The sequence below is a fragment of the Lolium rigidum genome, chromosome 7 (genome assembly GCF_022539505.1).
Source record: "Lolium rigidum isolate FL_2022 chromosome 7, APGP_CSIRO_Lrig_0.1, whole genome shotgun sequence".
NCBI lineage: Eukaryota > Viridiplantae > Streptophyta > Magnoliopsida > Poales > Poaceae > Lolium > Lolium rigidum.
The window spans coordinates 163107181-163122915 of NC_061514.1; the positions used below are offsets into that span (position 1 = coordinate 163107181).

Consider the following 15735-nt stretch of genomic DNA (forward strand, 5'->3'; position numbering starts at 1 on the left):
GCCATCATTGTACTTCTCAACTCCAAGACCCTTGACCTTCACTCTAAGAGCACCAAGTCTTGCATAGGCATCGGCCACGGATTCTCCTTCTCTAATCATGAACATAGTGGCCTCTTGCTTTGCGGACTCGTAAAGAGCTGATTGGATCAAATCGGTTCCCTCTTGGAGTACTACGATTCGATCACACAACTCTTTAGCGGAGTCAATGTCATTGACTTGATCAAGGAGCTTGCGGTTGATGCCACTCCTAATCTTGTCACGTGCGGAGGCATTGAGTTGACGGTTGTAGAACTCGGTGGAGGTCAACCGAGCGGGATCTTGTGGCTTCCGTATCCATCAATAATGATCTCCCATAGCTCCACACCTAGCATTTGCGAATATGAAATTCCATAGAAGATTTCCAAAAAGGAAAGTGAGTTCCATCAAAATTGGGAACGTTCCCACTATGGTTTATATGAGGCATGGATGAAGTGTTTTTGGGGTAGTCATGATTGACTTGGTGGTAACCTTCCAGAGGAACCGAAATCCCACTAGAGGGCCCACTAGTCAAGTTCTTAAGCATGGCAGTCATCTGTGCCATTTGGCTTTGTACTTCATCCTCCTTTTTCTTTTTCTCGGCATCATATGCCAAGAATGCTGGATTTCATTTCTTTAACCGAAAGGTTAGAGTCATCATCCGGACCCTTGAATAGTTTATCCATCTCACTCTTAAGGTCTGTGAAGCCCTTAATAAGAGTCCAGGCTCCGATACCAATTGAAAGTTCGAGAGATGGTAAACCTAGAGGGGGTGAATAGGTTTCTACAGATTTTAATTCTTTCTTTGCAATATTAGGCTTTGCGGAATATAAAGATGAGCCTAATGCAAACTAGGTGAAACAACCTATACGAGGATACAAGTAACTCAAGCACGAAGGCTCTCACGAGCGGTTATATCACAAGTAAGGAGTTCGGTTAGAGATAACCGATAGCACGCGGAGACGAGGATGTATTCTCGTGTTCCCTTCCTTTGCAAGAAGGTACGTCACGTTTGGAGGGGTGGAGGTCCCACGAAGGATTCCCCACGCCACGAAGGCTCACCCTATTCTCCGGAGCCTATCCCACGAAGGAATAGCTCTCTCACTTGTGGTAGACTTTGAGGTAGCCTCCAAACCTTCACAATCTTTTCAGGAGAAAATCCACAGCCCGGATGCTTCCGGACCACTCTTGCCCACCTAGGGTTTCCAAGGAACCCTAGAGAGCAAGCTTCTTGATGAATACAAGGGGGAATGAGATTTGGCTTGGTAGAACAGTAGATCGGGTCCTCCTCTATCGTTTCCCCGGAGGGATTTGAGTTTGGGTGGAGGAGGAGGGAGATCTGAGGCTTTTGGTGTTTCTAGTAATGGAGTATGAGAGAGAGAGCTCAAGAACAGCTTGTAGTGTAGTGCCTACCCCTTCAGAGGTAGGAGAAGGGGTATATATAGTGTCACTTGAAATATGGCCGTTGTCAACTTGCCAACTCAGCTTTCTCCCGAGATTCCCGGTCAACCGGACCACAGACCGGAGCGTCCGGCGCAGGGCCCGGTCAGACCGGGCCAGGGACCGGACCCGCCGGTCCAAACCGGGCGGCAGACCGGATCCCGACCGGAGCCTCGAAGTGTCGCGCAGTACTCCCTTCGGTTGGCATCAGCGCCGAGCCCAGTTGGCGCCGGGCGCCCGGTCGAGCGTCCGGTCCGACCGGGCCAGGGACCGGACCCGCCGGTCCAAACCGGGCGGCAGACCGGACCCCGACCGGGGGCAGCTCCGTGTCTTCCAGTACGTCTCCCGGAAGGCATCAGCTCAGGGGCCGGTTGGCGCCGGAGCGCCCGGCCGTGCGCTCGGTCGACCGGGCGGCAGACCGGAACCGGCCGGCTCATGGGCCGGTCCAACCGGGCCTCTGACCGGCTGGATGTTGTAGACCCCTTTTTGATTGTTGTCGAAGTGGGGGGTCTCCTTTAGCCTTCTTGTTCCTTTGATACACCATTTATGCCTCTTTGGCTAATACCTGGGATTATCCTTTCAAACATGTATTAGGCCAAATACTCTAGCACGGTGTCATTGTTACCAAAATAATGGATAAGGGTAAAATACCCTTACATTCTCCCACGACCCACTGGGTGATTCCCCATTCCAGTTGGCAACATTTGCGTGCTCCCTGTACGAAAATTCCCACGCCCATAGCCTCCCTTTCCTCTACCAGAAGCATTCGCATATATCCATTCTCCAAATTTCAGTTTTGTCTCATCAAATAAACCATCACCACATTCCTTGAAATCATGTCCAATTAATCCACAAGCAAAACAGTTTTGCCCCAATTTTTCATACTTTACTGCAAAGAGATTTCGTTTCCCACCAAAGACAATGGACACAAATCTAGTGAGAGGTTTGCAGACATCATGTTTCACTCTATCTCTGACAAAATCTCTTCTGAAAATCCCAGCAGGTTTCATCTCAACTGTAATAATCTCACCAGCAGATCGACCAATGAGTTGCCTCACCACTTCTTCCTTTCTATAGCCTTCAGGGATCTTATGGACTTGAAGTCATACAGGCATGAGTTCTAGGGCAACAGTCTCCGGATCTGATAAACCATCATACTGTGCTATTATCACGAGGCAAGTCCCGGAAGAGCCAAGGTCCTTTCTCTATAACCTTTTCCCAATCACCTAGACAGAAACACTGGATCACAAAATGATTAATTCCCACTAGCCTGATGTTTACCTCCTTAGCCGGATTCCATGCAATACGCATCTGTTGAAACAAAGCCTCATGACTGAAAATTTTGGGGTAGTGAACTCTTGCAACAACCATCCAGCGGGTGTTCTCCAATATCTCATCAGTTTCTCCTTCCAAAACTAGGTCGTCGAATTCTTCCTCATCGATCTCTAAACGCTCAGACATTGAAGAGATCCCCGATGAACGGGCGCCAAGACCAGTGAAGGATGAAGCATCATCACCAACTTGATCAGTCTGTCTCTTTTCCCTACCCAGATTCGATGCGGCGGTTGGATCCGCCTCTCTGCCGTGATCATCCATCTTACAGATCCAAAGCCCTAACTTCCCCCGAGTTCTGGAGAGGAGCCTCACAACGGGGACAAGGCGGGGATCTAACCAGAGACGGAGCCTGAACGGAGACGGGAACTAGCACCGGAGTTTGCACGAGAGACTCGCCGCCTGAGTCGCCAGATTAGGAAGATAGCTTTAAATGGAGGCTAACTCCAACCGGCCTTTATTCAGTTAGATCTATGTAAATTGATTTGCTTAATGACCACATAGTTTACCTTAAAATGTATATTTGGAAGATGAAGCTACCACTGAAGATCAAGATTTTCACGTGATTTGATTTCTACATAAGAGAGTCATACTCATGAAAGACAATCTTGTCAAACGCAATTGGCAGGGGGTGTGAAGTGTTGATTTTGTGACAAGTGGAGACAATACACCACCTCTTTATATCTTTTTCATTCACAAACATGATTTGTAGAATTATTTACATGACATTTAATATACCACCTCCTTTAAATATTACAAACATGTTTGAGAATTGGTTGAATGGGGTTTCCAAAAAGAATAAAGCACAAGTTAGAGTTGGTGTTTGTGCTATTTTATGGGCAATATGGAGAGTATGTACCGATTGCATTTTTAACAGAAAAAAATTCCAATCATTGTTGCAGGTTATTTCTTTAGCCACCTATTAGATCCATATGTAGTCCTGGACAACCACCTGGCTATGAATACTAGGTGACTGGTGATGGTAACACGGGATTTTTACAGCCGATGTGCTGATGATAATGCAAAGGCGTTTCATGTTAATGCTTTTATTTCGGTGGCTCATTTTTTTGTGTTGAAACCCTTTGTGATCCATGAATTGTAATAATTTTTAAGACTCTACGTGAAACCAGGAGCAGTCAAGGAAATAACAAATTCCTCATTGATGCAGGGCTGGGATACCCCATTTCGAAAAGAAAAGAAATGAAATGCTTGTATAAGACTATAGAAGGTCGGCATACAAGTTAGCAAGAGCATGCGCATTCTGGTCAGAACATAGCTTTTCAGGCAAAGGAACTTCACCATGTCATAAGACTGTACAAGGCACGTACTACAAAATTATGGGTAGTACTTTGGAGGATGGCTCATAACTGTCTTCCTAAATGATCTTAAATACAGGTGCAGTTAACCTCGACAAGGTGTTGCTGTTATTTTTGCAACCGTGATGACCATTTCGAACATTGTCTTTCAAAATGCCAACATGTGAAAGAGATATGCAAGTCACTACAAAGAATACGGAGTTTTCCTAAATCTGAAAAGCTAATTCTAGCGACAGCCATTTGGTGCATGGTCTGGGAGACAGAAACAATGCTCGCAATGTGAGGTGCTTTTTCATCGTGTCATGGGCAAAATCAAAGTCTACAATGAGTTTGATGCAAGCTAAGCATCATCCTCCGTGATTACCAGGGGATATTGCTAGCAGCAAACCGAGGTGCTCTTGAACTTGTTCATACCAGATGTGGTGGAAGCCCTTGCCATGCGTCTGGCCCAAGTCTTTGCTGGGAACGCTGGTTTTCAGAAGATACAGGTTGCTTCAGATTTGTTTCTCTGATAAACAGAGTGCAAGACTCTGAATTCGATAGATCCTCGGTAGGCGTCATTATCTAGGAGATCAAATGTAGAGCTACAAACTTTGTACCTTCTAATTTCATTCATATCAACTTGTCAAGACTCCTTTTTCAAGTTGGTAACTGAGATCTTAGGGTGGCCTCTAGTCCCCTACAGTTGGAGATGCATCACAAACGTGAGCAGCAAGTTGTGACCATGGCACCAGGCAAAGATATCAAAAGCTATCTGGTTGCCAATTAAGCTCTTGGTTACATATGCTTCCAATGAAGCACTGGTACAGATTCTTATGAACTCCATGTACATCAGAGAAATGTCATGGTCCCAAAGTGTTAGCGTCTTCTTGACGAACATCAGCAAATGCAAGCCCCGGAGCCACTCAGAGAGCCCTTCTCAAAATGTCATGGCCTGGAAGTATTAGTATCTTCTGAACGAACAGCAGCAAGTGTGTGCCAGGAAGTCACTCAGAGAGCCCTTCTCTTTCTATTTCTCGCATGACTCCCTGCCAACAAAGCACAAACAAAATTATACTTACAAAGAAGCAACGCTACATTGCATGACAATTCAGCAGGGGAGCTTCCTTCAAACAGTTGTTTCCCAAAAACAGGATGTACTCCCCGAAACAATATTGATGTGACAGTGAACAAATCTGAACAGACCTTCGAGAGTTGATTGAGACACAGGAGATACGCCTGAAATCATACCATTCTACAAAAGAAACACAATTGCATTTAGGAGGCAATGTGTTTATCAGGAACGGAATTCAAATAAAGAGCTGGCTGTTAGGATATTAGAGCTACAGTCTGACTCTTGTGGGACAAAGCTGATTCGTCCTACATAAAGGACTAGCATTCAACATTTCTAGTCAAGCAGTGAAATAATCGACGTTCTTCAAGTCACAGAGCCTCTCTAAGTCTTTGAACCTTATCCTACCCAAGTTATCCTGTTATTAACTGGAAGACACAGAGCACACGAAAGGGCTAGATAAAATGTATTCCTCAGAATCACAAACATATCGGATGTAGCTTGGCTCATGTCCCAAGAAACAAGCAGTTATCTCAACTTGCATAAGTTTGTACAGATTGAAAAACTGCATCATATCTATACTTTGTTAAAAATAAATTTTTTTTAAACTCTCAAAAATAGAATCCACCAAATTCTGTAAGTGAATGCATCCATGTCCTACTGAAGACATGAAAATCACTCCATAGGATAAGCATCTTCATTGCACTAGTATGTGACAAGTTATGCATTGCTTCGTCAAGAATAACTTGCAGTTGCAGATTTTCACCAAAAAAAAAAACTTGCCACGCAGAAGGCTATAAGAGTATAGGAAATATTCAGGTTTTTATAATGTGCTAGTGACTCTCACTCCCACTTCATTACCTACTGCATTGATCGTTCTTCTGAGTCCTAGCAATATGATTGTTTATTGTGGAACAGTAATATAATTTAGTAAAGGGCATGTGCATGGCTACAAAACCTTAATAAGAGTATGCAGTTGACACAAGCTTTCATAATTGTAATTAAATTACTTGCACTGTGTGCAATGCAGGTTTTTGGTCTTTGTACTCTGTACAAAGAAGAAAAAAAGCAGAACTGGGATGGAGCACAGTGTACTGAACTGAATTCGAATTGTGCACGACGAGAACCTGATAAAGACAACCATAGTATATTGCCTCTTGGGCCATAGTAGTGGGATGTAGGTTGGTCCTACGTGTAAGGCGGTGAGAAGAGAATGTGACAGACCATCGCCACCTGTTGCCTTCTTTACTACTAGCAAAAGTGCCCGTGCGTTGCTACGGGTTGATTATTACTCATTTATTATCGAATATAAGAAACCTATCTGACTCATATAAAGTAGTAGTATAGTTCAGTTCAAAGCTTGGCATATTTACATTACCTTCTTTAATTCGTTTTCAAATAAGCAATAAACCAATTGATTTATATCGTCATAATATAAGAAAATTCTTGACAATATACCATAGGAAAGATCGGAATTTATGAGAGAGAAATAATGCTTCGATACAAACCAGCGTTCGACAGTATGCTAATTGATATGAAAATATTTATTAGATAGATGTCATCTTGTCGTGACATTAACTTACGAGAAATATAAGATGAAATGTATAAATTCTACCATAGCCGTGTAATATTTAAATAAGATTGAAAGATCAGCTGTACCAGCAGAGGCCGCTTGATAAGCTTTTAGCATCACTTTCATCTCGATAATATGAATCTCACAACCACATTGAGGCTGAATACAAATGGTTGGAACACGTTGAGCTGAAAATTGGGAAGTGAGGGTGAGCACTCAAAGGCATTTCGGTTCATGCACATTGGCATCATGGTCGGGCTCTTGGTTGCTAATGACGGCAGCCACATCACATCATCCTAGCCTCCATACTACTGCAGATGACGACCAGAGTAGCAACAGAGCTACAGAGGAGAGGCAAACACCCAGAGAGGCAGCATATCAGGCAAGCACTTAGTTTCAACAGTGCAGGGGAAGGCGTCTTGCACGGGAGAAGCTCCGGCCGCCAGGAAGTTGCACATCCATCTACAGCAGTACCAGGCTTATCGTACGTACATGTATCAGACTCATCCTAGAAGTACAACCCAGGTAGTGCTCGATTGCTCCAAACAACCGACAACGAAAACACGGAGTGGATTGTCGAAAAGAGCAGTCTGAATCCATCTGAGTTCATGAAATCTGGTCAGGCAGGTGCATGCTTCAGCGAGCGCAAGTGCAACAATGGGAGACGAGCAAGCTCTAGGTTGTTGCTGCAGTGGCGGCCGGCGTCCTCTTGTTCTTATTCATCTTCCTCCCTAGCGCGGTGCATGCTTCAGCCAGTGCAGGCGCAACAATGGGAGACGAGCAAGCTCTAGGCTGAGCTTTGTTAGGCTTCTTGGCCTCGTATATATATACTGAGTACATGGGCACGACGTTCGATCTTATTATTACCATATGTGAAACAGACTCTAGGGTGGCAAGGAATCCAAATTAGCAATCGTATTTAGAACAGACTCTAAGGCGATGGAAAATAGAATTAGCGACGGGCGATAGGTACGCAGCGGACGGGATCGGTAAGGACGATTTTCTTAGCGCTGCATTGGTCGAGCCTGACGCACGGACGATCAGATTCGGTTTTCTTGACGTACTAAAACTGTTTTTTTGACGGACGAAAATTTATTCCGGTTTTTTTGACCTACCAACACCACCAATCCGTAACTTATTAGTAGAGATTGAATATATGGAACCTTTTGCAGGAACCTCTGCATTATTCACTTTCTGTTTTGGACTTTGGTGCAATGAACAAGATTAAACTACGCATCATGGAGACAACATAATCATAGAGTGTCAAAAGATATTTTTCTTTACTAACCATGTTATAGACAATCCTTTCGCTTCCTGGATCAAATGGGGGTACTACCACACGACCTAAAAAAACAATTCCCTTCATATTCAAGGATACCAAGTAAATGATTAAGTAGCAGAGACCAACCGAAGACATTATACCTGATCTTGTTTTTTTCATTTTGAGAGATTCAGGTGTTGAGATAGATAATGAGTGGGCCCTCGCACGAGTAAGCGGAAGATGATGTGCCTAAAGTATTTCAAAGAACAACACAATAAATACAGATATAGATGAGTCAAAATATTGGCTAGCATAATTGCTGCCAACGGAGTCAAATTATACAGAGTAGAATTACACAAAGCAGACAGGCTATATGTAATCAGTAAAACTTAAAAACTGGGACAAAAAACCATCCCAGAAAGTGGCATAACATACTTTAATGCTATTTCAGATAAAACAAGCACAAATAATGACCAGGTAACTACAAGCGGTGTAAGACTGGTTCTGCGTTGCAAAAAACTGCACTGAAGTCATTCACTTTGTCCAAGAGTCCAAGATCAGCATAGGAAACTGATGTAATACTTGTTATGCTTATACAAGAATTAGCTGTATGCGGGCGACATTTTTTTGTCGGAATTGTTGACATTTTGAAATTTGTTTTGAACTCATTTAAAAACAAGGATCATATGCTACTGGGTGCCAAAACGCCTTGTCCTTAAAGTATGTCCAATATAATGACCCAACCTTCGGTAACAGTTACCACATGACAATTGCACAGCAGATCCCTCTAATCATCAGCAACAGATGTTTAATAAAAAAAACTTGCAACATTGCCTTCATATTAAACTTGCAAGTTTTTTTTATTAAACAACATAAAAGGGTATGGAGCTATTTTCATACTTACATATAAAATAGGACTTCTAGCCATTGGCGATTTAGTAGGAGTCCTCAACAGTTTCTGTGCAGATTTTTGCTTCTCTGCTGGGCCTACAATCTGTTTTTCCACGTAAAAGGACAGAAAATTCATAATGTAACGTGAGGAAAATGACTAAGATTACTACCTCAGATGTGCTAATGTGAACTTGTCATCATAAGAAGATAAATACTGTATGAAGCACCTTACTCTGCACACTAAGGAATTTAATGGATCACAATATTTGGTTTTACTCATCTTTTAAACATGAGGTACAGATCAATCTGCATAACTTGTTATTAAGGTTTGTTAATCATAACTTACTCTACAGATTAAATATGTCACTACAGAAAGTACGTTCACACACAATAAACACACTCAGAAGTCGTCAACTTGAAAGATATTAACTGGAATCTGCTCCATCCTAGTAATGAGGTAATGCTACATAAATTGTGTTACTACAAATGATTCATCAAGAAATATCAGAAGAGGCACACCACATTGAAAACGTACTGATGCAATTTTTAGTGGAGACAATTTAAATAAACATGCTATTATATTGAATTAGGTGTCTTAATGTTTTCAGCTTACAGTGCAAGCATGTAGAACTGGGCCACTGCCATTGTTACCCTTGTGACAATTATATCTACTATTCTGTAACATAACTTTATGCCATAAACTTCTTTTGTGACTTGAGAGTACAAGAACGTCTAATCAAACCCCCCAACATTACCTGATAAAGCCAAATTCAGAATGCCCTAATTGAGGGGAGATAACAACAGGAAAAGGAAAACTAGCAGAGGCACTTATTGCATATTAACTGTATTAGCAAATAAACTGGTACAAATACCATAGTAGCAAAATTTTGATTCAAACACCAATTACTTCATACAACATTTGTCAGCTGTGCGGTTTAAAACTCACTTTTTCCAGAGATTGCGCATCTGAATGAACTGGAGTTGATGTATCTTCATTTCGTACTGCCTTCTGAGTAACTGTGATGGGCTCAGTTCCTTCCAAGCAGACTTGATTCTTCAATGAAGCCAATGGGGTACTTTCATAACCTAAATAAAAAAACAGCCACTCTCTTAGAAACATTAAGATCAAATGAAATATATGCACGAGAAAACTTAACCAGTCTCTAAACATTTTGCTCCTACACGTACTTAAGGGTTCAACACCTTGCAAAGTGCCGGCAATGTCTGAGCAGAAATTATCCTTTTCAGGTGGTACTGCATCTAAAAGACATTTAGACACCATGCCCTCTGAGTTTCCAGCACTGGTATTTTCATCTTCCAAGGGCATACAGTCAGGGGACCTACTGAAAATCAAATTGGAGTTGACAAGATGGCTACCAGCTTCCAGTTCCACTGCTGCTGGATGAATCGTATCATTCTGAATTCCTGTCTCTTGGCAAGTCTCATCGCTAGTACCTGTTTTTGTGGGACCAAGAATTAAACTACAATGAATGTCTACATTATCTTTTTGTTGCGAAGGGCTGCTCGCAATCAAGTCTGTTTCCACATTATCCACCTCACTAGCTACAAGTTCTGGTCTGGCATCATTTGATTCTGCAGATTTTTCCTGTGTTGAGATATCACTGCCACAAGTGTACTCCTCAAATCTTGAACACTCTGTGAAGGTACCAGCCTCATCGAATGTGTTGTTCTTAGCATCCTTAAGAAGGTTCTGGATGAATGAAGGTCCTAATGTTTCGAGAAAATTGCCTAGCTGGAATTTCTGCAGGTAAAATTGAGTTGAACCCTCTCGTGGATCGATAAAAAATTCCGGGAAATTTTTCATGTGCGAATCCCAGGTCTCCCACCAGAACGGAAATCCAATCATGAACCTCTCGCAGATCTGCACGCATAGATTGCAGTGATAGACCAAGTCATTTATCAGAGCAGCAGATTAGCAGCATGACGAAATGATCTTTTTGGACATGAATAAGCCTTGATATTATAAGGTCAACAAATCCAGAGGTTAATATATGTACATACAGATCATGCCTGAATCTTGGATGAATTTATTTATATCGGCGTTCATGAACAAGAAAAAAGTGAGCATACCTGCTCAGAGAATCCATTTTCATGCATTCGTGGCAAGCTCAATGAACCAACAAGGAGCACCACAACCCCGTCCTCATCTTCAATCGTAAGAGGCTCGTAACGCTTTGCTATGGGCGCAGAGGTGAACGCGTCGTTCCTGTCAGGAATTGGCAACCAATAGCGTATCTGTAAGTATCAGAACTTACTCATTCGCACTTGAGAAGAGATGCGTGTAAAACTTACTTTTCAGTGTACCCGGAGACTGCGAGCTTCCGCTCTTCGCCTTCCACCCTCGCCAGCCACCACTCCCACAGCCTGACCTGACCGCGAGAACCAAAGATCCGAGCAACAAATCGAATCAAGACACCAAAGGGCTAGGGAAAACAGAAGCCCGTGAGAAATGCGGGAAATCAGCAGGGATAGGAGCCGTACGCATGGTTGCTCGACGGGGGAGGAGGAGGAGGAGTCGGCGCCGGCCCCGGCGACGGCGCCACGGCGGGCGCGCAACGGGGCAGGGGAGAAGGGAGGGCTCAGAGCGGCGGCTGGCGTTGGCGGCGGCGGCATGCTCCGGCGAGACCTCGCCGCCGCCGAAAGGTTGGGGGTTCTCGTTGCCATGTTCGGAGCGGCCGGAGACAGACACAGGGGGTCAGGGGCGGTGGGATTTGGGATTTGGGGAAACGGAAGAGCGAGACAAAGGTTGGGGGTTTTTGTTTTCACGACAGGTTTTGAAATCTCCGCGATTTTGAAATCTCGGAATCAACAGCGAGAACTATAAACGGGGCAAAACTAAATAATAACTGTCTTTTTTTTTTGTCTCCCTAAAAAACGCGCAATGCAGCACCTGTACTCCGACTGAAACCTAATTATTTTTTAGGGCAACATCAAATAAATTCTGCCCGCCGAGCGGTACTTCTTCAGGCTTCGAGAGGGAACCAAGCGCGACCCGCACTTCCTTCTGTTTTTGGCGGGACAGAACTTTCACCCCCATGCCTTCCCGCTCCCACGATGTCGTCGTCCTCGATCTACCGGCCCAGCGCTCCTCCGAGGCCACCGCCACCGCGAATCGGCGCCATATAGTCCCCCGACCTCCCGCCGACTGCTGCTCAACTTCCCTGTCCCACAGCGGCAGCTCCTGTTGCTCCACCGGTGCACGCGTGCTCGCCAGCCGCCGCCCATGCCGCCATCAAGAAGAGGAAGCGCGCCGCCGCCGCTTCCCATGCTTCCCCAGCCGCCGCTAGGGCCGTCGTCGCCCCGGCAGACGCAAGGCAGAAGAAGGCCGGAAGCGGGCCGAAGAAGGCGACGCAAGGCGGATGCAAGAGGCAGGTCATGAAGCGTCGTGCCGCCGCTCCTCAAGCTTCTACGCCGGTCGCCAGATTCGCGGCTCCGCTGCGTTCGAATGTTGGCGCATGCAACGTGTTCGACGAAATGCCTTCTAGGTATGACGAAGCCCCCAACTCATTCGTTCAACTCCTCAACGAGGCGGAGGTGTGCATCACGCAGCCGCCGCTCCCTGCATATGATTTGGGTGGTGACGAGGAGGTCGATGGTGAGAACGGTGAGGGGGACGACGAGGAATTGGAGGAGGTCGATCAAGGAGCGTATGATGAGGCCAAGGCAAAGAAGAGGAGGGCTATAAACTACAGCGTGGTCGAAGACACGGTCGTGTGCAAGGCGTGGTCACAAGTGTCACTTGATGCGATCAATGGCACGGATCAAACCGGGAAGCCAACTTGGCATCCAAAATTGATGAGATGATGAAGTCAAAAGAATCAACAGCAATGAAAATCTTGGAGACAAAAATTCTCATGAAGGATAAGAAGAATGAGATGAAGCAAGAAAGGTGAAAGGGGATCCGTGAGTTGGAGGAGAGGAAAATTGATCTAGAGGAGAAAGCAAGTGCCGAGCTTCTTGCCGAGGAGAATCAAACAATGATGATGGATCCAAACTCGATGGATACATTCACAAGAGAGTGGTGGGACTTGAGGAGGATGGAGAGCATCACAAGGCGGAGTCAAGCCATTGCCCAAGCTACATTCGATGAAGGTGCTACGGCGAGTGGTGGTGCTACATTCAGTGGAGGCGCTTCGGATGAAGGCGGTGCGGCTTGAGCGTGCCTTGCATTGATATGTTGATCTTTTTTTTTTGTGGGATTTAATGCGAAGATGTTTGCAAACATTGTCTAAAACTATCACATATGTTGTCATGAACTGTCGAAATCCAGTTATACTATATGGTTTTATTTTGCAGTCCACGACGTAGTTCAGCTACCGTAAACGCAAACCGAGAAACAACATATTCGGTTTGCGTTTACGAGTAGCTGCATTGCGTCGGCTCTCGCGGCCACCAAAATCACGTTTTTTGCGAACTAGACTTGTCTTCGCATTTTACGATAGCTGCTCTAACGGTGGGATAACCCCGGGAGACAAATTTCGCAAGGGGGAGCAGATTTGGTGCAGGTGAGCATCACTTCTCTTTGTTTTTAAAATATTTGGAAAATATGCTTCTGTGTTTAAAAATTATTAAATTTATTCATGAACGCATGTCTTGAATACTTGTGCTAAGTTTTGATACATAGAAGTTGCATTGTATTTTGAGGTACAGAAAAATAAATTGTGGTTGTATATAAGGATAGAAAATTCATTGTTTTTGTCCAAAATTTGTATTTTTTGTACAGCTTAATATACAACATATTTTCCTCCTAAATTTCTTCCCTACCTTCAAAATGTGTGTATGTATACACGTGTTTAATTTCAGGTTTTTTGGAGTCTGAAAAATATGTTTTTAATTTCTTTTGCAAACTGAGAGCATTGCTCATGTGACAAAGACACTTCTCGTAAGGGGCGCGGCTTCATAATCTTTTTTTCTTGAATAGGGAAAGGGTCCGAAGACCCTAGGTGCTGCTATTAAAAACTTGGCGGTGAGTACAAATTACATTCAAGTCCCTACAGAACATGGGAATTCTGGATAAGGACTGAAATTTTACAGCAAAGACCCTAAAAAGATACTGGGAAAAGCAATCAGGTCCTTCCAAGCCTGCACCGCATCTGATGGAGGTCACCATCGATTTGCTCCGCCACGGAGCTGACACCAGCGCGGGGGATGAACCACTTGGTCCGGCGTCGTGGCAGGAGCGACTGATCTTCCCATCGAACTTCTTGGTCTCTGGGAAGTAGAGGTTGAGGAGGGTCGCCTTTCGACCATAGTATGCAGAGGGAAGGCGGTGTGAGCCGCCGGCTTCGGTCCTCCGCTGAAGAGCTCCAGGCACAGCAGATGCTCCCCGCCGACGCCAGCCACAGATCTCAGGCGGGAGATCTAGCGGCCGGCTCGCGGTAGCATGAACACCACGATGTAGATCCGCCGACCCGAGCTTGTGCAAGAGCAGGATCTCCACGCCGCTCTCACCACCATGGTGAGAAGCATGCGGGGTCTCCAGATCTTGAGCACAACCATCCAATCTGCAGAGAACAACAACCATGGCATCGAATCCGAGATCCAGTGCCATGGCCTCAAGCTTATTGAAGGGCTGAGGGAGGGAGAGCTTGAGCAGCAGCCGCCGACACCATGCCGCAACCGCGTGCGAGATCCCCTTCACCGGCTTGTCGGCGCCGCCCGGGAGCACCGAAAGCACCGTAGCCGCCGGCATGACGCCAGACTCCACTAGGGAAACATACTCACAATCTAGACTACTATATACAGAGGGCCGGGCTCCCCTCTCGCCGGCGAAGCCACCGGAGGAGAGAGGGGGGGAGCCGGCGGAGGGTAGAAGACTCTCAAAAGAACTGTTCACAGGTGAGTGCGAGGGGGGGGGGGGAATGCGGCTTCATAATCATGGGGATGTTTGCGTCACCTCGTTTTGTATCCACCTGATGAATTAATGGTTAATAATTTCCTTAAATTTTGAACAGTAGCAACGCAAATTTTATCTGTCAAACTAATACGAAGCGCGAAATTAGTTATAAACAGTTAGAGCATCTCCACTCGTCCCCCCGACGAGGCCCCCGAGCGACGTTTTTTCCATCCGGACGGCGAAATTCGGCCCAGTCGCGCCCCCGGTTCCTCGTTTTCGTCCGGATTTGGCCCTTAATCCATCCGGCGAGCCCACGCCACCCCGGCCCCCGGGGCGCGCTCGGGGACTCCGGACGAAACGAAAGCGCGCGAACGGCGTGTGGACCCGCGTAGTCGGCGGCCGGAAAACCAAATCCTGTGATTTTCCCTCCAATTTGCTTGCATTTCCCCATTCCCTCCAATTTGCTTGCATATCCCCATTCTCTCCCGCCGAAATCCCCCAATCTCGTCGTCTTCCGGCTCCGAGTTCCTGGCGGCGTCTTCTCGTCCACCACCACTCTCCTCCTCGTCTTCTCGTCCACCACAATGCCGCCGAAGGCGCCGGCGAGGAAGATGCGGAAGAAGAAGACGAAGCCGCCGGGCATGTCGAACGCCGAGTGGGCGGCGGACGAGAAAGCGGCGCGACGTGGAAACAAGCGCCGGGCGGAGAGGGTGAAAGAGCCGCCGCCAAGAGGTCGGCGGAGGCGGCCCAAGACGAACACTTGAGGTTAATCGGCATGGCCTATAGCGGCGGCGTGTTCCCCGGCCAATGGCCGACGCAAGGTACAACAAGTTCCCCGTCTTCCTTCTCGCCTTCGCTGTACTCGCCGTCGCCGACTGCCGTGTTCCAAGAGGGCGCCTACGTCCAACCGTCCAAGCCCACACCGTCGCCGCCCGAGCTTGACGTCGGCGGCGGCGGCGGCTGTTCGAGGGCACCTCGCCGGCCCTGCGACGAGGGCCG

General features: G+C 46.0%; 1 protein-coding gene and 1 long non-coding RNA gene across 2 annotated transcripts; both read right to left on the reverse strand.

The window, feature by feature from the left end:
* Window positions 1-4638: 4638 nt before the first annotated feature.
* Window positions 4639-10759, reverse strand: LOC124678394. The gene is made up of 7 exons (XM_047214294.1): window positions 10068-10759; window positions 9826-9965; window positions 8893-8982; window positions 8150-8237; window positions 8016-8071; window positions 5289-5337; window positions 4639-5131 (listed from the first exon to the last, which is right to left on the reverse strand). The coding sequence occupies exons 1-7, from the start codon at window positions 10744-10746 to the stop codon at window positions 5094-5096; spliced, it is 1140 nt and encodes a 379-aa protein (XP_047070250.1). The 5' UTR covers window positions 10747-10759; the 3' UTR covers window positions 4639-5093.
* Window positions 10760-10983: 224 nt separating this feature from the next.
* Window positions 10984-11449, reverse strand: LOC124678395. The gene is made up of 3 exons (XR_006994452.1): window positions 11382-11449; window positions 11193-11269; window positions 10984-11106 (listed from the first exon to the last, which is right to left on the reverse strand). It is a non-coding gene; the product is annotated as an uncharacterized LOC124678395 (long non-coding RNA).
* Window positions 11450-15735: the final 4286 nt, after the last annotated feature.

What these genes read in the sequence shown, in the direction of transcription:
- LOC124678394 (XM_047214294.1), bottom strand. Translation starts at nt 10,746, where the DNA reads ATGATTGGATTTCCGTTCTGGTGGGAGACCTGGGATTCGCACATGAAA. An exon ending in AAAGGATTGTCTATAACATG is followed by an intron (nt 5,338 to 8,015) that starts GTTAGTAAAGAA and finishes TTTCTTTTGTAG; the next exon opens with AATGGTATGATTTCAGGCGT. An exon ending in GTCTCAATCAACTCTCGAAG is followed by an intron (nt 5,132 to 5,288) that starts GTCTGTTCAGAT and finishes CTTTGTTGGCAG; the next exon opens with GGAGTCATGCGAGAAATAGA.